The sequence below is a fragment of the Hyla sarda genome, chromosome 8 (genome assembly GCF_029499605.1).
Source record: "Hyla sarda isolate aHylSar1 chromosome 8, aHylSar1.hap1, whole genome shotgun sequence".
In the NCBI taxonomy this organism is placed as follows: Eukaryota; Metazoa; Chordata; class Amphibia; order Anura; family Hylidae; genus Hyla; species Hyla sarda.
In genome coordinates this window covers 101,629,713-101,651,653 of record NC_079196.1, presented here as the reverse complement: position 1 = coordinate 101,651,653, position 21,941 = coordinate 101,629,713, and the positions used below count along the sequence as shown (strand labels likewise).

The 21,941-nt window shown below is 42.7% G+C and overlaps 1 protein-coding gene across 3 annotated transcripts in view; it reads right to left on the bottom strand.

Moving 5' to 3' along the window:
* NBEAL1 (neurobeachin like 1) overlaps positions 1-21,941 on the bottom strand; it is a 273,447-nt gene that overhangs the window by 6,699 nt on the left and 244,807 nt on the right. For all 3 annotated transcript variants that reach the window (XM_056534118.1, XM_056534117.1, XM_056534119.1), the window contains 4 exons: positions 10,816-10,920; positions 10,555-10,716; positions 7,884-8,032; positions 6,432-6,567 (listed from right to left, as the gene is read on the bottom strand). In XM_056534118.1, coding sequence (XP_056390093.1) covers positions 6,432-6,567; positions 7,884-8,032; positions 10,555-10,716; positions 10,816-10,920 — 552 coding nt within the window. The remainder of the gene's footprint in view (positions 1-6,431; positions 6,568-7,883; positions 8,033-10,554; positions 10,717-10,815; positions 10,921-21,941) is intronic.

The following is a 21,941-nucleotide window of genomic DNA, read 5'->3' as shown; positions in this document are numbered from 1 at the left end:
CGAATTTTAATAAATCTGGGTTGCCATTGTGTGATTCTATTACATGTGAAATTAGACGGGGAGCACCTTTTTTTAGTACGAATAGAATAGAAATGTTCTCTTATACATGTGAATAGGTATCTAATAGTCTTACCTATGTAATAGAATCCACATGGACAAAAAAATCGCATAGACTACATTTATCGAACTTCACGTTATAAATTTATTAACTGTGTACATTATTGGTCCTATTCGTAATGTTTTGGAGTTCATATTATATTTGCAAAAATTGCAACTCTTGCATGCAAAATTTCCTTTTGGAGTATATGATTATGAATCACGTGATTTAACCACGTGATTCAAGGTGAATCACAGGTGATTGGTTGAAGGTTTATCAAACACCTGTATAAATGTACCTGCAATCTTGTGATATGTATAGCCCAGATGAAGCACTAACCTGTGCGAAATGGCTACTGTTGTACCCCCTTCACATCATCCCTCTCATGTAACGTCTTATGTGAGAATTAATAAAGATTGAAGAAGAAGAAGATTGGTGAGTTGCCGACTTTTATTTCCTAAGGAATTTGTATTTGGATCTGTACACTCTTAAGCCAGAGCATCACCTACTATATTCAGTGCCATAAATCTTCACCTATGCATGTTACGCCGAGCGCTCCGGGTCCTCGCTCCTCCCCGGAGCGCTCGCAGCATCCTTGCATTTGCAGCGCCCCGGTCAGACCTGCTGACCGGGTGCGCTGCAATATCCCTCTCAGCCGGGATGCGATTCGCGATGCGGGAGGCGCCCGCTCGCGATGCACATCCCGGCTCCCGTACCTGACTCGTTCCCCGTCTGTCTTGTCCCGGCGCGCGCGGCCCCGCTCCTTAGGGCGCGCGCCCGCCGGGTCTCTGCAATTTAAAGGGCCACTGCGCCACTGATTAGCGCAGCAGGCTTAATCAGTGTGTTCACCTGTGCACTCCCTACTTATACCTTACTTCCCCTGCACTCCCTCACCGGATCTTGTTGCCATTGTGCCAGTGAAAGCGTTTCCTTGTGTGTTCCTAGCCTGTGTTCCAGACCTCCTGCCGTTGCCCCTGACTACGATCCTTGCTGCCTGCCCTGACCTTCTGCTACGTCCGACCTTGCTCTTGTCTACTCCCTTGTACCGCGCCTATCTTCAGCAGTCAGAGAGGTTGAGCCGTTGATGGTGGATACGACCTGGTTGCTACCGCCTGCTTTGCGGCGGGCTCTGGTGAATACCAGTAGCAACTTAGAACCGGTCCACCAACACGGTCCACGCCAATCCCTCTCTGGCACAGAGGATCCACCTCCAGCCAGCCGAATCGTGACAATGCACCTGTCCTCAGTGGTCTCTACATATTTCCTGCAGTAGCTGGACAAGACTCTCTTGCACTGATTTATACTTTGAACTGTTCGGCAGTTTCCAGAGTACGAGGATTAGAGAAAAAGCCACAAAACATGGACATGGATCCAGACGAATCTAACATGACAAGGGAAGCGGCACTACTCAAAGGGAGAGAGGATGCAGGGGGGTATTTTCTTGATTGCAACAACAGAGATGACATTGAGTTTATCAGCTCTAAGACACTAGAACATTGTATTTCTACGTTGGCTGACCGTGAGATTTCTATTTTTTGGACTGTCAATTCATTACAGTCATATGTCCAATGTGAACGTACCCCTAGAGGCTTAAGATCATATAAAATTCCAGCTCAGTTCCAAGATGACCCAGTATTCATGGAGACATGGAAACAAGCCCATCATGAATACTCTCTGCAATTGTTGCACATAGTTCTTACAAGAAACAGTATCGAAAACGATAAAGTCATCACCGATTTAGCTAAAGCAAAAAACGAATACATTAAAAGAACGACTCAAGATACAGCAGCTGTGTTTTTTTCTAAACTGGAACTAAAATGAGTCACTACACAAGAAGTCATTAAAGTTAATAAACGTGACAAGTTTATTCGTGAAAAACGAGATTATGATTTAAACCAGATTTTTTCATGGCATAATAAGACCTCTTGTCGATAGATCACTTTACACCAAAAAAACTAAATTTCATTCACAGAAAAATCTAAAGAAACGGAAGAAAAAACGCAAAATGTGAACACAGACCAATTTAAAGGTCCTCTCTCTAGACAACCTAATATCCCAGCAAGTTCCCCTTTAGAAGAACCCACACGAGAAGGGGAAGAAAGAAATGTTCAACCGCATAAAAAGAAATGAAAAAACGGAAGGCTGTAACGTGGAGAACATAACATCAGCATTTAATGTGATTAATCGTACTGAGATCTCCTTTGAGGAAGTTGTGAGTCGACCGAATGCTGCCGTAATTGCCCACTGGCCCCTGCTTTGCTTATCACGCACAGGTAGGATTAGCGTAGGTCCCGCACCATTTTGAGAAATCTTGGCGTTGGTGAGCAGGCTCTAGTGTGTCCTTCATATAAGGATACACTGGCGAATGTCTCAATTTTAAAATCAGTGTTGAGGGATAGCCAATGTCATTGTATACATCTACCCCAGTAGTGCACCCATATTCCTGTATTGTATTATTCTAATTGTTACACATCCACATCGTCTATCTGGTGTAGGATTCTATTGTGGCACTTGTAGTCCTCTGCAGGCATCCTCCATTGTATACATTTTTATGCTGGGGATCGCCCCTAGCAACGGACTACAGGGCAGGATCTGCTCCCCCAGTATAAATGCACAACCGCATTTGGGGTTGAGGACCTCCAGCCATTTGAGACCACGTTTTTTGTTTAAATTTTATACTTTAGGTGTGTAAACTCCAAAATTAATGCGCCTTGAATATCTTCAAGGCAGCATTAAGGTAGCACCTGTGAGGCTATGCACCCTTATTAGCCAACTCAGGTGGGGCTTGCAACTTGCCTCCCTCCTCCCATTGCATGTGTGCTCAGTCACGCTGGAGGGTATCTGGGAGGAAGTTGTGAGTAGACCGAATGCTGCCTTAATTGCCCACTGGCCCCTGTTTGTGTATCACGCACAGGTAGGATTAGCGTAGGTCCCGCACCATTTTGAGAAACCTTTTTGTTGGTGTGTGGGCTCTGGTGTTTCCTTCATATAAGGATACACTGGCGAATGTCTCAATTTTAACATCAGTGTTGAGGGATAGCCAATGTCATTGTATACATCTACCACAGTAGTGCACCCATATTCCTGTATTGTATTATTTATGTGTTTTAGCAAATTGTCTGAGTTTTGGCTTCAGGCTGGATTTGCAATTCCACACTAAAATGATATCTTAGGCTGCTGGTGTTTGATTCACCACAGTGAATGCAGATTCAAAAAGTGTTTGGGATCAGTTCACAATATTAGAGAAATATTGCCATGAGGTGAAAATAATTTGATCTATAATAACCATTGATGTGTTTTATGAAAATCTGAAGTCTACAGGCTGAGTTCACATGTATAACTACTATATATCCTGGTCACAAAGAGATAGCTGCAGCAGCAGTATACCGACGGAGCTGAGTGGGGAGGGGTCTGAAATCTGCTAGGGACCTGGTAGATGATTATGCCAATTCAGATCAGGTCTCATAGAAGGCCACTGCAGTATAGACCAAAGTTTTGCTCTTAGCCATTTTGGGTATTTTAGCTGTGTGTTTTGGGTCACTATCCTTTTGGAGGACCCATGACCTATTACTGAAACCAAGTTTCCTGACACTAGGCAGCACATTTCACTTCAGAATGTCCTGATATTCTTGAGATGTTCTTGTACTCTGCAAAACATAATCAAGCATCCTCCATGCTTTTTAGTAGGTACTGGGTTCGTGAACATATAGCTGATATGACTTGCTAAAAAAATCCAATATTGTCTCATCTCACCAGAAGCTTTTCGGCTTCAAGTCCCTTGAGCTCTATGTTTGCAGATGCAAAAATGAATCATACAAAAGAAAAGAAAACAAAAAACAGTGTACCTACATGAGTAGGCTTAGTTATGTTTCAGGCTGCTTTGCTGGATCTGACACAGGCTGTCTTGAATCAGTACAGGGTACAATGAAATCTCAAGACTATAAAGCATTCTGGAGTGACATGTGCTTCCCAGTGTCAGGAAGCTTGATTTCATTTGCAGGTCATGAGTTCTTTAATAGAATAAGAATCCAAAACTAAGTTAAAAACGCCCAAGAATGGCTAAAGCAAAACATTGGACTATGAAAAAATTGATTGGGAGCTTTACATAAAACAGAATCCTAAACCGAGGATACTGTGATACACATTACTCTATGTGCCCAGGACAAAAGAGAAAACAATTCATATAAAAAAAAATACACCATTACCAGCTATTGAAAAATGGGACCTGGCTCCCCGAAACACATCTAGCCAATTCACATGTGTACTTGCACCCCATCTTTGGCAAAACAGGAGGATTCGCATCATTCTAATCTCCACCGCAAACAGAGAAGCAGAGCGCATGCTCAACAGACTTCATCTACTCCGCTGGCCAGCCAACACTGAAGCGCATCCGGAGACTTACCCGATACCGGTAAGAGGCACCTGGTGCCAACCCCCTACCCCACTTGGAACCTATACAACATTTTCCCTGTGCCGCCAGGGTAAAGTGGGTGAGCATCAGGGGGACTCCAGCACCGCCTAGCGCACCTGCCTGTCACATTTACCTAATCCCCATCCCACTCAAAGACACAACTGCACATAGCTCTGCGCCATGAGGGTAGAGTGGGACAGAAATAGGGGTACTGTAGCGCTGCTGAGCGCACATGCCGGCACCCACTAACTTCACTTTCGGTTTCTAACACGGCACAGCGTCGCCCAAGCCATCACATTGGATTAACGCTGTATCACTGTATAACATTATGGTGCGGAGAAAATCATCATCCTATTACTGTATCAGTACAATACACTACAAGTGGAGAGTCTCTAAGCCCTCCCAGTAAGACTGTATGCCAAATGGGGAATTCATTTCTGCAAGTAATTGTAACAAGTCTGCATATTATCATTATCATAGCACACCTTTTTATTACTTATTTTTTTAACTTATATCTGATGCAAGGGCACTGCAGAAGAAATCTTATAATATTCAAAATAAATTGTAATTTAATCTATTGGACATATTTCCCCTTGTCTTTTCTTTCTTTTCTTCAATTTTCATATGCTTAACCTAGCAAAACATTGGACTATGCTGAAGCGGCCTTCTATGTGCCCTGATCTAAATCCTATTACACATCTGTGGAAGATGAAACACGCAGTCTGGAGAAGGTATCGTTCACACCTGAGACATCTGAAGCAGTGTCTTATTAAGAGTGGACCATGATATCTGTAGACAAGTGCAGAAGTTACTGGATTGCAGTGAGTGCCCCAAAATGTTGTGCAACAAAATATTAAGTTTAGGGCACCATCTTTGTCCAATTATTACAGTGGACCCTCAACATACAATGGTAATCCGTTCCAAACGGACCATCGTTTGTTGAAACCATCGTATGTTGAGGGATCCGTGCAATGTAAAGTATAGGACAGTGGTCTACAACCTGTGGACCTCCAGATGTTGCAAAACTACAACACCCAGCATGCACGGCTGTTCGGGCATGCTGGGAGTTGTAGTTTTGCAACATCTGGAGGTCCGCAGGTTGAAGACCACTGGTAGAGGAAGTTGTACTTACCTGTCCCCGCAGCTCCGGACCATCACCGCCACGGCTACCCGCTGTCGCCGCGTCCCCGGGGTGTCCCCGACGCTCCGGCAAGGCCTCTGCTTCCCCGGCATCCTCGCTCCCCGCCATCACGTCGCTACGCACGCAGCTCCTATTGGATGACGGGACGACATGGGCAGCGACGTGATGATGACGATGGAGAGCGCCGACGATGCAGGGGATCCCGAAGAGGACGCGCCGGAGCGCCGAGGACAGGTAAGTGATCGTCAGTGGACCACACGGGGCACCGTAAACGGCTATCCGGCAGCAGCTGAAGATGTCTGCGCTGCCGGATAGCCGTTTATGCGATGGCCCCGACATACAAAAGCATCGTATGTTGATGCTGCCTTCAACATGCGATGGCCTCCGAGAGGCCATCGTATGTTGAAATGATCGTATGTCGGGGGGGTCACTGTATTTTTTTTTTTTTTTTTTACAAACATTCTGCTGAACCACAATTCAAAAGCAATGTCTGATTTTCATCCGATAATTTTTTGTAATTTTCTTTTTTCAGTTTCTAATTATTTTAGGGAACATTTTAGGAATTTTTGTCTTTAATAGAAGGGTACAAACAATTTTGTCCACATTTATATATAAGTTACATAATCTATAGACAAGTAATATGCATACATAATACGCATACATATAACAGGAAAAAGACAATACAGAACAAAAACTCTTAATGTTACATGATTGACTTAATTCATGATATTTTTTTTCCTGCCATTTACTAGCCAGAGTCATTAGGATTTCACAGTCCTCACCTCTGCTGGTTTGCCAACACCAACAATGATGAGTTTGCCATCTTCAAGCCCCACCAGGATGTGACTGTTCTCTTTTGTCACAGATACACAATGAATTGGAACGCGCATGCTCAAAGGCGAAATACTGAGACTCAAACTGAAAATAACAGAAACAAAACATAATCATATTTTCTCTATTATTATACATATATTATGTATATATTACAATAAACCTAGATTCATCAATCTGTCCGAGACAAAAACTAGAGTCATTTGACTTCAGCAACTAGAAAGCTGACTTGTGACTGGTTGATCTAAGGCGAACAATCTCAGTTTTTGTCTTAGACAGACTGATAAATCTAGGTCATTATCTTTTCATATACATTTTATTTCATGATGATCTCAAAATAGTCATTGTTTCGTCTATTCTTGTATTCATGTATTACGGTCATTTAAAACAATTTTTTGTTGATCGCACCTGGTCTTACTCCTGAGACTCGAAACGTTCATGGGATATAAGCCGGGGAATTGGGCAGCATTGTGCTCTGCTTCTTGGCCTGCCAACAGAACCAACCTTTTCTCTGCATAAACTTCTGAGCAACATGTCAAACGTTGTTTTTGATGACAGTAATACTTTAAAAACTTAAAGCGCAAGTTAAATATTCTTGCAAATACATTAATTTTGAAATTTTGGCCACTTTATTAGGTACACCTTGCTTAGGTACACCGGGTTGGACCCTTTTGTCCTTAACCTTCGTGACATAACTTCTACAAGGTGCTGGAAAAAATCATCAGAGATTTTGCTCCATATGGACAAGAGTGCATAATGCAGTTGCTTCAGATTTTTTTGCTGCACATCCATAAACAAATCTTCAATTCCATCACATCCCAAAGGTACTCTATTGGACTGAGATCTGGTGACTGTGAGGTCATTGAAGTATGAGTTCATTGTCATGTTTAAGAAACCAATTTAAAATGACGAGAGAGAGAGAGAGAGAGAGAGATGTTGATGTAAGAGGTATGCAGAATACCATCTCTGAATGCACAACACATCACACCTTGAAGAAAATGGGCTTTAGTAGTGGAAGATATACAGTGTGTACAACTCCTATCAGCTAAGAACATAAACTATGGCAACAATTCACATTTAAAAACTCTCTTCTATATAAAGTGAAATATTGACTTGTACAGAATCTAGTTTATATTCCATGAAAAGATGACAGGACATTTTTACAGTAAGATCATGAACCAGGACTGGATACATGATATTTTCAGCCATACACTTTACTTCACAATGAATTCATCTCATGGTGAAAGTCTCCCCATGCACAGCTGGGCTACACACACACAACTACATGCATTACATAGAAGAAAACAAACCCTTTTACTGTACAGATGTAACCTAGTAGTATAAACTGCCTATGGCACCCTATAGCCTATACATTTTGATACTAATTGGCCTCTATTACTAACCTGTATAGATCACGTATAGAAAGATGTCCCTGACGGCTCCCAATAACAATGTATTCTCCGCTGACACACATGTCCAGTATTTGCTCCTTTAGTCCCTCAGAGCCCAAATATTTTCCATTAACACTGTAGAGATGTAAGGCATTCTTGTTCTACAAAAAGAAAAAAACATTCCCAAGTGATCCCCGCCTCTGGCAAAATGTAAAACATCAAACATCCTCAAACATTTGTAGGATACAGATGTGCAGAAAGTAAATAAATGTTACATAAAACTTTATAATACGAGAAAGACAAAGGAAAATGATTGAGAGATATATAAGAAAAATGGCCAAGAAAAAAATGCTTTAAAAGTAACGACTTTGAAAGTTATAGGATAAATGACATGCCACAGCATCTCTATTCCTGTGTCCATTATAGAAACAGGAACATTTTAAACTCTTTATCCCCAAGAGGACACATGGCATAACTGAATGCCATGGCTGCCAGGTATTTAGCTCACCAGGGCATATATTTATGTTCTGTGGCGTTTACAGTCTATGAAGCAAACACAGAAGCTGCACTCGCTTCATAGACAGCGGGTTCATCACCACTAATGGTGGACATTAATGATTATGCTAAAGCCTACCACTAACCCTTTTGATGCTGTGATCAATACTGATCATGGCATCTAAACCAGTTGTGTGACTTAGTGACACTCATCGGACCACCCGCAGCATGATTGCGGGGGTCCGATGAGTGAAGATGGCTGCTGGAGGTCTCCTCACATGTTTTGTGCCGCTCATCAGGGAACCGCTTGTATAATTTGCCGTCTGACAGCCAGTAAAGGTACATTGCAGATATTATACATCAGTGCTGTCATGTAAATAAAGTAAGGTAAGTAATAAAAAAAAATTTTTTAAATATAAATAAGCTCCTTCCCCAATAAAAATTTAAATCAACACCGTTTTCCCATTTTGGAAACAAATAAAAAATGTACAAAATAAAAAAATCATTCTGTAATAATTATGCGGAAATATCCAAACTATTAAAGTATAATTTTATTGTTAAAGAAAAAAAAAGGTCTAAAATTGCAGATTTTTGGTCACATCAGATCCCAGAAAAATCGAAAATACAAATTGATCAAAAGTCACATACATGCAAAAGTGGAACAGATAAAAAGTACAGATCATGGGGCAAAAAATGAGCCCTTATATAGCCCCATGTCAGAAAAGGGCATTTTAAATCATACTTATTTTGTGAAAAAAGTGTGACTTTTTAAGTAGTAGTATATTAAAAAAGCATGTAAAAATTGGTATTGTTTTAATCATATTTAGCCAGAGAAAAAAAGTCAGTTTTACCATGAAGTGCACTGCGTAAAGAAGAACCCACCGTAAAAGTTGCAAATTTTAGATTTTCTTATCAAATTTTTCCACAAATTATAATTTTGGTTACACCGTACGTTTTATGATTACATTACAAAGTACAATTGGTCAGGCAAAAAAACAAGCCCTCACAGGACTCTGTGGATAGAAAAATAAGAGTTATGGCTCTTAACCCCTTTTTTCATTTTTGCTTTAGTTTCTTTCTAATCACCTTCTATAAATCATAAGGCTTTTAATTTTGCACCTACAGACCCATATGGGGGCTTGTTTTGTGCCACCAATTTTACTTTGGAATAATATCAATCATTTCACCACAAAATCTATGGCAAAAAAAAAAAAATATATATATATATATATTTGTGTGTGGCAAAATTGCAGAAATAAATAAAATTTTGTAATGTCCTTTTGTAACTTTTGGGGGTTTTCACTTCTAAACAGTGCACTTTTCAGTAAAATTACACCTTATCTTTACTCTGCAGGTCCATACGGTTACAACAATACACAAACTATATGTTTTATTTTGTTTTACTTCTTTTAAAAAAAATTATAACTTTATGTATGAAAATCTGCATGTTTAAAATTGTCCTCTTCTGACCCCTATAACTTTTTATTCTTCCAAATACTGGGAATGTGTGAGGGCTCATTTCTTGCACCGTGATCAATTTTACAGCAGCGTCTAAGGGGTTAATGCCGAACATCACCGCAATCAGTGATGTCCGTCAATAGTCACGGGTCCATCCTGCTATGATGCGTGCTCAGCGCCTGATCGCGCGTCATAGTAAGGGAGTGGGCACAGGGTGTGCATGTATGCCCTGCGTCCTTAAGGGGTTAAAAGGCCAGGCAGAAAAAAGGAAAATGTAAAAATGAAAATTGGCTGTGCCCTCAAGGTTAAATTGGACTGTGTCCATAAGGGATTAAAATAATTAGATGTTTAGACAACGTTACAAAAATAAAAATTAAGAAAGCTGTACATATGTGCCAATCTCCATTCTGTTTGGCACCAGAAAATACCCACTTAATGAAGGTGGCTGAGGAAGAGCAGTGCTGTGGCAAGGGATTGGCATTTACTGTGTGTCAAGATGATACCAGAAACTTGAGATCACTTGTGCAGGGCAAAATCAAAATGACTGCTTTGACTGCTACAAAAATGTATAATTTAATTAATCAGTGCAATATATAGGACTTGAAAGGTTTTAGAAGATGGGTATAGACTTTAAGGTTTAATTCACATAAGACTAGACAACCATTTTAAAGAATAGTCACTATAGTAAACCAAAATAAGAATTGGCTTCTAAAATCAATAACAGACTCACCTTCAGGGTTCCTTTCCCTTCCAGACTGCTATGAATGACAACATGTCCATCCCAGGAGACTGCCAAGTTAGGAATAGTCATGACAAGTGAACTATCACTTGGGGGCTTAAGAGTCCTCATATACTGGCCTCTTCGGAGTGTGTGAATAATTACTGTCCCATCCTACAACAAGAAAAACTATCAACATCACAATCTTCTTTCCATCACATTGTTTTTATTTGTTAAGAATAAGTTTATTCTTGTTGCAGAAGAAAATCTTACTCTGGATCCAGAAACAGCCATGTCCAGCTCAATGCTGATGCCAACACTAGTTATTTCATCTGTGTGTCCATACAGGATCTGTATAGGCTTAGCAGAAAGGTCACCCTGAAAATAATATATTACAGTTTAAACATATTACAAATTTACCTCTACTTCAACTCTAGTCTACAAAGTAAATAAAAGGAGTGTACATGTAAATAAAAGGAGTTGACCTGTTCTAGTAGCTGGTAATCTTTGTAAACATGTTTATTGTCTTAATGTCTCAAATAACAACTGAAGCAACTTTGCACTAGATCTGAATTTAAAATGTCCAAACAGCTAAGGAGTGCTGGCAAACTGTGAGGGTATGTTTAAGGACTGTTATGCTTCTATGGCGTGTGGGGTTTGGGAGAATGAGTTATGTAATGTACTTGTTACACCGGAGGCTTAGTTAAGTATATATGACTTACCTCTGCTGGTGTATTTCTCCCATTTCCACAGGCAATCTCAGCACTTCCATACCTTGTGCGTCCATGACCCTTTGCATCTTTTCTTTTTAAGATATTTAGTGCTTTGATTGAGCAATATTGTCCAGGTTATATACACTGGTGACCCTGTCAGGATTAGCTTGCTATTGTATGCACTTTATCTTTTTGTACTATACCTCACATTGGTCAGTGTTTTTATGGCTGTCTTTTGTCCTTTTTAAGTGTTTTTATATGAATTTCTAATAAAGATGTGTTAAATTTTTCCATAATTTGTATCTGGTGTATGTTATAGGTGTTGCTGTTGCCTTGGGTTCAAATCCCACTAAGGACAACAATAAATAAAGAGTTATTATTATTATTATTATTATAATGAAGTCAGCAAAGAGCACTGTGATCATCATAGAGAATTCCAAAAAGAAAATAATTTCCTCTGTAGTATTCAGCAGATAATAAAGTACAGGAAGGATTAAGAATTTTTAATAGAAGTAATTTACAAATCTGTTTAACTTTCTGGCACCAGTTGATTTAAAAGAAAAAAGGTTTTCACCGGAGTACCCCTTTAAGGGGTTAAAGAGGTAGTCTGAGATTTTTTTAAACATTGACCCAGAAGAGCTAAAACTGATATACATAAGAAAACTTGACTTCCCCCTAAATCCCGTGTTGTTCACGAGACACTGCAGGCAATTGGCACTCACTGCCTTTGTGAAGGGTGTCAACTTAGACCAGTGATAGGCTGCGGCAGCATGTGAACAATGTATCATCATCAGTGCATCTCTAACAGGGAACGCATGTGTGGTGCTGGAATAGTAGGGGGATTTACGGGTGAACAAAGTTTAATTTTTTTTCTATTTTATGCCAGTTCCAGCTTTTAGCTTGTTTTCTAAAAATTCTGAAGAACACCTTAAAACTTATTGCAGAGTTCCTTAATTTCTTATCTTAAAGGCTTTAGGAAATAAGAAACACTGCACAAAGTGGTCATAGCCTTATGATTCCTCAATGTTTTTCTGAACTACACATTAAGTTAACAGCCATCATTTTTATGTAAACGTAATAATACATTCAATAAAGTGGAAACAGACAAGGGCGAGTACCTCTGCACTTTTTTTTTCTTGCTGCTATTTGTAATAATAATAATTATTATATATATATATATATATATATATATATATATATTATTATTAATATATATATATATATATATATATATATATATATATATATATATATATATATATATAGAAAAAAAGTCTCGTCCACAGAACCAAAATTCATGAAAAAAATATGTGTTTTATTCCATATAAGGTGTCAATACAGCAGCGACGTTTCAGTCAGCTCAACCTGACCTTTCTCAAGCATCACACAACCAGTGCTAACTAGGGATCGACCGATTATCGGTATGGCCGATATTATCGGCCGATAATCACGATTTTGGGCATTATCGGTATCGGCAATTATCTTGCCGATAAGCCGATAATGCCCCGCCCCCCGCACCGCCCCCACCGCACCGCGACCGCCACCCCCTCGACCCGCCACACCGCACCTTCGACCCACCGCACCGCGTCGCACCCCCCACCGTGATGCTAGGCGGTATACCGGTATGGATTTTTTCCCATACCGCTATACCAGTCGGGCCCCTCCGCCACCCTCCGAGTGAATAAAAAAATTAAACTTACCCGTAATGGGGGTGGTCCAGGCCATCCTTCCTTCATGTAGTGTCCGGGGGCGTTCCGGGTGGAGGGTGGTCCGGTCCGGGCTGTCCTTCTCCCACGGTCTTCTTCTGCACTCCGGGCAGGCTCCGGCCTAGTACGCTGCATAGACGCCGCTACGCCGTGACGTCATGTGCGTCGCTGCGCACGGGCGTCACTGCGCAGGGGCGTCTATGCAGCGTACTAGGCCGGAGCCTGTCCGGAGTGGAGAAGAGGCCCGCCGGAGAAGAAGGACAGCCCGGACCGGACCACCCTCCACCCGGAACGCCCCCGGACACTACAGGAACGATGGATGGATGGCCCGGAGCACCCTGGCAGGTAGGGGAGAGAAGCGGGTGGTGGCGGCGGCCTATGGCCCCGCAAAAGCCAATGCAGATCATTGATTTAAAGCGCCCACTGTGTACTGAAACATACAGGGTTAAAAAGGTGGGGGAACACACACTCACCGGATGACAAGTACATCCACGTTATTACAGTATTTAGCATCAGGAAGTAACAACAGCGCCTGCGCGCCTCGTTCTCAGAGTGTCCTGTGTGGCAAGTAGATCTAGGCCAATCAGCGGATGGCGTCCAGATACCCATGGCAACGCGCAGCGAAGTGTAACGCATGCGCATATCCCCATGAGTCAACCTGCGCCATCTTGAGTGCGGGAAGCAAGCCTCTACATATATCAAAGTAACAAACGTAAAAAAAAGGAAAAGAAAAAGTAAATCTTTATCAGATAGAGCTACCAGGTAACTGTATAAGGTCCTAGTCCCCTACATCCATCGTACCATACAGACTCCGGGGGCCGGCACTCTTGTGTATCACCAACATCCGACTTTCGGAGGCAAGTAACGCACAGTGTGCACGCGACCCACATCCCCATACGTAGTATGAAGGTGTATGGTCACAGCACACAGTTTCGCCGGCCACCCAAGGACCCTCTTGGTCCATAACCCACACACGGGATCAAACAGTCAGGGACAATTGGACCAACCTGGAATATGGTATCAAAATTGTAAATACAAAAAAATAAACAAAGCAAAAATAAAACAGTACTAAATAAAAACAAAAGAAAAAATCAATAAATAAGAAAAAATAAAAAATAATAATAAAATAGTAAAAAAATAAAAATGAAAAATATAAAGAAATAAAAAAATGAAAATGTTTTTTTTAATTAAAGGCTGCACCACAAAGCCACACTAAGCCGCCACACAAGAGACTCATGTAACTCACATCAATAATAAGTATAAATCGTTTTATTAACAAAATTATAACAAATATTATAGTCATCAGGTGAGTGTTCAGTATATCCCAAGATCCACCTAAAAAACAAAAGAAAATAGACAGATTAAAAAATAGAATATATATTCACGGTAACACTGATGGTGTGAAATTACCAAGTACTCATAAATCCAGATATCAAAGGAACAGGATTACTGATTAACTACTCTGTGTGGAGTTTTAAATTCTACATTCAACCAGCAGGTTTGAGAGACCCCAACTTGAAAATCCATTTAAGTTCAAGTTTTTTTCAGCAGTTTTTCGCCTGTCTATCCCCACCTCGTTTGAGTGGGGGGACATGATCGACGATGATGAACCTCAACTCTTTTTCCGTATGTCCCATAGTAGCAAAATGACTTGAAACAGGCAAATCCATTTTTTTCTTCCATATAGTGTATCTATGTTGGTTCATGCGCGTTTTGAAATCCCACGTGGTCTCCCCCCACATAGAGGAGACCACATGAGCACCAAAGCACATAAACCACAAGATCATATGTCAGGGATACTACCGATTTTTTGGACAAAATTAAGGACATTCAGTTGCCAAATGATGTTATCATTGCCTCCTTTGATGTTGTGAGCCTCTACACCTCCATCCAACATGATGGGGGTGTAGAGGCTGTGACTAGATGTTTAACAAATGCAGATTTTTCTCCAGATGATACTGAGTTTCTCATCTCCCTATTGCGGTTAGTCCTTGAGAACAATAATTTTTTATTCAATGATGAACTTTTTTTGCAGAAAAGAGGAACCGCAATGGGGAGTAACACTGCGCCAACTTACGCTAATATATATATGGCGCATTTTGAGGAGATGTACATCTATGTGTCGCACCACTTCAGGCATGTCCTGGGGTGGTGGCGATACATAGACGACATCTTCCTCATCTGGAGTGGGGGAGTGTCTGAACTACTCTCGTTTAAAGAATATCTAAATAATGTTACTCCCAGCATTCAGTTTACTCTTACACATTCTTTTCAGTCAGTAAGTTTTTTTTGGATGTACTGGTGAATATTGAAGGCGGTCATTTAACGACGGACCTGTATATTAAGCCTACGGACTGTAACATGTTGAAATTTGAAAGTTGTCACCCCAGGCCCATGGTTAACATTATTACAGAGTTGTTTGGATATTCCTGAACTTAATGTATTTCCTCTCATGTCATATAGAAGACAGACTAATTTGAGGGACAAACTGGTGAAGGCAGACATATCACAGAGACAAGTGGGCACTCAGAGGTATTTGACAACTATGAACAAGGGTAGCTTCCCCTGTAGACACTGCGTCAATTGTGGTTTGATGTGCAAGGGTAATGATTTTGTACATCCCAAAAATGGACAGATTTTTCCTATTAGACATTATCTTACATGCAATAGCTCCTATGTGGTTTATGTGCTTTGGTGCCCATGTGGTCTCCTCTATGTGGGGGAGACCAAGTGGGATTTCAAAATGCGCATGAACCAACATAGATACACTATACGGAAGAAAAAAATGGATTTGCCGGTGTCAAGTTATTTTGCTACTATGGGACATACGGAAAAAGAGTTGAGGTTCATCATCGTCGATCATGTCTCCCCACTCAAACGAGGTGGGGATAGACAGGCGATGCTGAAAAAACTTGAACTTAAATGGATTTTTAAGTTGGGGTCTCCACAACCTGCTGGTTGAATGTAGAATTCAAAACTCCACACAGAGTAGTTAATCAGTAATCCTGTTCCTTTGATATCTGGATTTATGAGTACTTGGTAATTTCACACCATCAGTGTTACCGTGAATATATATTCTATTTTTTAATCTGTCTCTTTTCTTTTGTTTTTTAGGTGGATCTTGGGATATACTGAACACTCACCTGATGACTATAATATTTGTTATAATTTTGTTAATAAAACGATTTATACTTATTATTGATGTGAGTTACATGAGTCTCTTGTGTGGCGGCTTAGTGTGGCTTTGTGGTGCAGCCTTTAATTAAAAAAAAAAATAATTTTTTAATTTCTTTATATTTTTCATTTTTATTTTTTTTATTACTTTTTTTTTACTATTTTATTATTATTTTTTTTCTTATTTATTGATTTTTTCTTTTGTCTTTATTTAGTACTGTTTTACTTACTTTGTTTGCTTTTTTTATTTTTGCTTTGTTTATTTTTTTGTATTTGCAATTTTGATACCATATTCCAGGTTGTTCCAATTGTCCCTGACTGTTTGATCCCGTGTGTGGGTTATGGACCAAGAGGGTCCTTGGGTGGCCGGCGAAACTGTGTGCTGTGACCATACACCTTCATACTACGTATGGGGATGTGGGTCACGTGCACACTGTGCGTTACTAGCCTCCGAAAGTTGGATGTTGGTGATACACAAGAGTGCCGGCCCCCGGAGTCTGTATGGTACGATGGATGTAGGGGACTAGGACCTTATACAGTTACCTGGTAGCTCTATCTGATAAAGATTTACTTTTTCTTTTCCTTTTTTTTACGTTTGTTACTTTGATATATGTAGAGGCTTGCTTCCCGCACTCAAGATGGCGCAGGTTGACTCATGAGGATGTGCGCATGCGTTACACTTAGCTGCGCGTTGCCATGGGTACCTGGACACCATCCGCTGATTGGCCTAGATCTACTTGCCACACAGGACACTCTGAGAACGAGGCGCGCAGGCGCTGTTGTTACTTCCTGATGCTAAATACTGTAATAACGTGGATGTACTTGTCATCCGGTGAGTGTGTGTTCCCCCACCTTTTTAACCCTGTATGTTTCAGTACACATGTGTGTCACTTTATTAATTAAACACAATTAGTGTTTATCTTAATGTATTTATTGCACTACATTGTGTAAAAGTTTTGCTTATATATTTTTCACAACTTTGTATTTTGTAACTTATGTCTATGGATGTTTTGAATTGTTTACACTATGCATTTGCACTTTATTTATTGATTGATTTTGCACATTGTTTAGTACCATTTGTAATTGGTACTCTTATAAAGATATGGTTAGCACTGGTTGTGTGATGCTTGAGAAAGGTCAGGTTGAGCTGACTGAAACGTCGCTGCTGTATTGACACCTTATATGGAATAAAACAAATTTTTTTCATGAATTTTGGTGCTGTGGACGAGACTTTTTTTCTGTTTGAAAGATGATCCCCTAACCAAGGATCAAGGAGCTGTGTGCACCTCCCTACGACATTTTTCCTTTCAGTGGTTGTGCTGTTCTTTTTCTACTACAATATATATATATATATATATAGCTACTTTTATTCCAGAGGGCAACATAATGTAACCGATTCGATTCTCTAACAAAATCTGGCACCATTTAAAATATTGTGATATCAATGTGGTAAAAGATTAACAACATGTTGAGCCATGTGCTTCATGAAGCGCTGAACCCAGTTCTACCACATATGACACGTATAACTGTGTCTTGAGTTATGAATCTGGTGGTGCCCATTGTGTAACCTTCCAATGACTTACAGTGGGTAGCACCAATATACTTGAGTAAGTAACCTTACAGATCTGTTGTAATGTTATTGTGAACTATGGTGAGTGGATTGTGGTTACTATTGGCATAAATTCCACTATAAGCCACTCAGGAGTGTAAAATCTATTCTGTACCAGAGGACTTAAATGGGCACGGTCATCAACTTTCTTTTTTGATATGTTGTAGTACTTATGTACTACAACATATCTCTAATATACTTCTATTATTTATTTTGAGTTTACATTATTTTATTTTTCACGTGAAATCCGGCCACTAGGGGTCTCCCTCCTGGTGGCCGGCTACAGCCTGCTGTGATGTCACAGCTGAATTCGGACAGATTCCGGCCAGACATTCAGTCCGAATTCAGTTAGCCTGCGCTCGCTCCCTGCCTGTCAATCAGACAGGCAGGAGCAAACGCTGTGAACGCCTGGGCTGCACGCATTGGCTGCCTGGCTTTGCGCGCTTGCTGTCCCCGCCCCTGGCATGTATAGCCTGGAGGCAGCGCGGCACTGAATCTCAGTGCTGCGTTGATGCTCCAGGACTGTACATTCCTGTACAGGTAAGTGAGGTCTTATTTCACTTACCCGTACTTCGTTTCAGTTCCGGTCTCGGTGGTATAGAATAGCACGGTAGGTGGGCGATGCTCCTATACTACACTGCTAAACAGGGAGGAGGAGACCCCAGAGCAGCCTGCCGTGCTATTGGCTATTCTCTTGACAGGAGCGCAGCATAGATGTGCTAAGGGCGGAAGTCGGCCCCCCCAGCAGACATCAGTGACGTTGCGCCTGCTGGGAAAGTCTGTCTGGTAAGAGAGCACACTACCAGCCAGGCAAAAATATTTTTCTAAGGTGGTAAAAAGGAGATTTTTTTTTACTCACCGTAAAATCCCTTTCTCGTAGCTTTCATTGGGGGACACCTAACTGATGGGTATATGCTCTTGCCACTAGGAGGCAGTCCTTTAGGGTCGGAAAAAACAACAACCAGAGAAAAGGAATCAGTCCTGAGACTGGAATCGCGTGTCCACAAGGCCAGCGGACGAGCCCCCTCAGGCGGAGACACACAAGGCACGGAAATGGAACTTCTGGCAGATCCCCCATCCAAGGAGATGGACTAGGACACCAAGGAAAGGGCCGTCCTCTGTAGAGACCCAAGGCACCCGGGTCATATAGAGAGACAAGAAAAACAGACGTCTGCGAAAAGCACTCCGGGCGACAAAACTTCCATGAAGTGCAGAACCAAAAGACCACCCAGACTAATGGGATCGCAGAGGAGTCTAGGCTGGAACCCTACACATGCCCAAGGCCTGAACCATCACCCCAGCCCAAGGAACCGGAAGAGCCGCCTAAAAGGAAGGCACGCCACAGCATCCTAGGAGAGAGTCCAAGCCAAGGAGACCAATCAGTCCTAGACCCGAAGGTCCGAGCGGACAAGAGCACACTAAAAAAACATCCCGTCAGTATGGGAACTGAGGGAGACACAAATGAGAACCCACTGGAAATCTCAGGATCTGGGCACAGGACGGCTGACCCCAGACGACTGTGGAGTCAGTGCAGTAAAACTGACACAGACAAGGGAAGGAAGAACAGGTCCCTTCCAGGCAGACTGAACAAACTCCTCCAACAGAAAAAGGCCCTTTGGAATGCAGACAGCAAAAACCAAGGGCCCCGCCAGATACGCCACCTATACAGTGGGAACAGCGAGACGGCAACGTCTGGGTGGCAGAAAAGAAGCAACAAAATAATCCCTCCAGAAGAGGGAAATCAAGGGTTGATGAGAGGAAAACTCAAGTACCAAACATGTGGAGAGCCATTCCAGATAGTGAGGAGTAGATACCTGAGCCAACCCGGCACGAAAACCCCGGGAAACACACCTGGAGGCATAGGGATGAGCTGAACTGACTGACGCCCCAGCAGGCCCCATGGCAGAACAGAAGTGCACAACTGCCAAAGAACTGCGGAAAAAAAAATCCCCGGAAGCCCCGAGGCACACCCCACCAAACCAAAGGAAGGTGGGCTCCACACCCCATTTCCTAATGGTGCCAGACACCAAGGCTGCGGATGCAGACTAAGGAGATGAAGAAGGAGTGTGGAGCAGGACAAAAACGCAGACACAGTGTGGCTGACAGGTAGAAGGGTCCCCAAGAACCCACAGGTACACACTCTGCACCTGGAAGAGAGACACCGGACTGCGGCTGTGCATCAACAGACCCGGGGTGGTAACCAGGTGGATTAGAACCCCATGCAGACCCAGTCTGGCTATGTGGCAAAGGGACCATAGCCACGCCGGGTCCCGCATATGGAAACACATCGTGGAGTGAGATACCAGCCTGTAGACAGAGGAGCAGGCATACAGAGAGGACCCTGCAAACCTAGCATGTGGTGCCTTGTATAAGGCCCAAGGGGTAAGATGGGGAGACTACCTCGAAACCATCTCATGGCAGTGGGTAACCGGAACTACCATCCACAGTGGAAGTGTACGGTAGGTGACCCAACATAGTAGCAAGCCATGCGGAAAAACAGTCTGGCCGGCAGGTATATAGTAGTCCTGAGCACCCAGGGTCCTCCCAGACAACCTTCCCCAAAAGGCGGGGTACTAGAGTGTGGCCCAACCAAGGGGCGCCATGGTGCCGTAGAAAATCAACAGACGAGGCATTGTCCGACTGGCCGCAATCCGGTAAACCTGTAGGGATATATTCCAGAACCTCACCCAGCAGTGAGGTACGGGAAACCTAGCTCCGTCCACAGCAGCCCAGAAGGTAAAAGACCGATGGCGGTGGAAACAGTGTAGAAAGGAGCCTGGATGAAAAAGAACCCCCCCAGGCGGATGGCGAAAAGGTAACAGGCAGACAGGAAATAACTGTGCCCTTTGCAATAGGTGGGAGGGCGTGGAGGCCGAGAAACTCACCCCTTGGGAGAGAGGTTGTGCGGCAGACATGCAGAAAACTGTTTGGCTTACCGGTATGGATCCGTAGTGGACCACGAGACACTCCGTCGGGCACCACACACAGCGGTGAGGTACCGGAACCCCAGCAGCAGATACAATACCCGTGAGATGTGGAAAAGCATGCATAAAACCAGAATGGACAGCGAGACGCAAGTACACCCGCCATGAGATGTATGGTAGGAGGTGCAGAAACCCAAGCAGACCACCATCTGGCTTACTGGTATGAATCTATAGACGACAACGAGTCATATGGTCGGCACCTCGCACGGAAGTGAGGAACCGAAACTTCATCCGCAGAGATATCAGCCGTTTGTCGTATGACAGGCGGTGAGGGTAACCATGCCAACCACTGTCTGGTCTACTGGTACGGGTCCATAGGAGACAATGAGTCAGTCCATCAGTCACCTCACTCAGCAGTGAGGTACCGGAACTGGAGCAGCAGATACATCAGCCGTGTGATGTGTGACAGGCAGTATAGTAAACCACGCAAACCACTGTCTGGTATTGGTCTAAAGTAGACAACTAATCATCGGGTCCGTAGGACATACCAGGTCAGTTCATTGTATACCACACCCAGCAGTGGGGTATAGGAACTCCAGCCACGAATACATCAGCTGTGTGACATGGGACAGGCGGCAGAGGAAACCATAGTAGACAACGAGACATAGGGTCTCGTAAGGCATTCCGGGATCAGTTCCTCGTATACCGCACTCAGCAGTGGGGTATCGGAACTCCAGCCACGGATATATCAGCCGTGTGAAAGGTGGATGAGGAAACCATGCAGACCACTATCTGGCGTACTGGTATGGGTCCAAAGTAGACAACGAGTCATCGGGTCCGTAGGACACACACAGTTCATCGTATACTGCACCCAGCAGTGGGGTATAGGAATTCCAGCCACAAATACATCAAACGTGTGACAGGTGGCAGAGGAAACCATGCAGACCACTGTCCGAAGTAGACAACGAGACATAGGGTCCCGTAGAGCACACTGGGCCAGTTCTTCGTATACCGCACTCAGCAGTGGGGTATCGGAACACCAGCCACAGGTACTTCAGCCATGTGACGTGTGATAGGCGGTAGAGGAAACCATGCAGAACACTGTCTGGCCTACTGGTATGGGTCCAGAGCAGACAATGAGTCATGCCATCATACACCTCACCCAGTTGTGAAGGACCAGAACTCCAGCCGCAGATACAGCAGATGTGTGAAATTGTGAAGGCCGGCAGAGGAAACTATGCAGACCACCGTGAATGACTGGTATGGTTCCCTA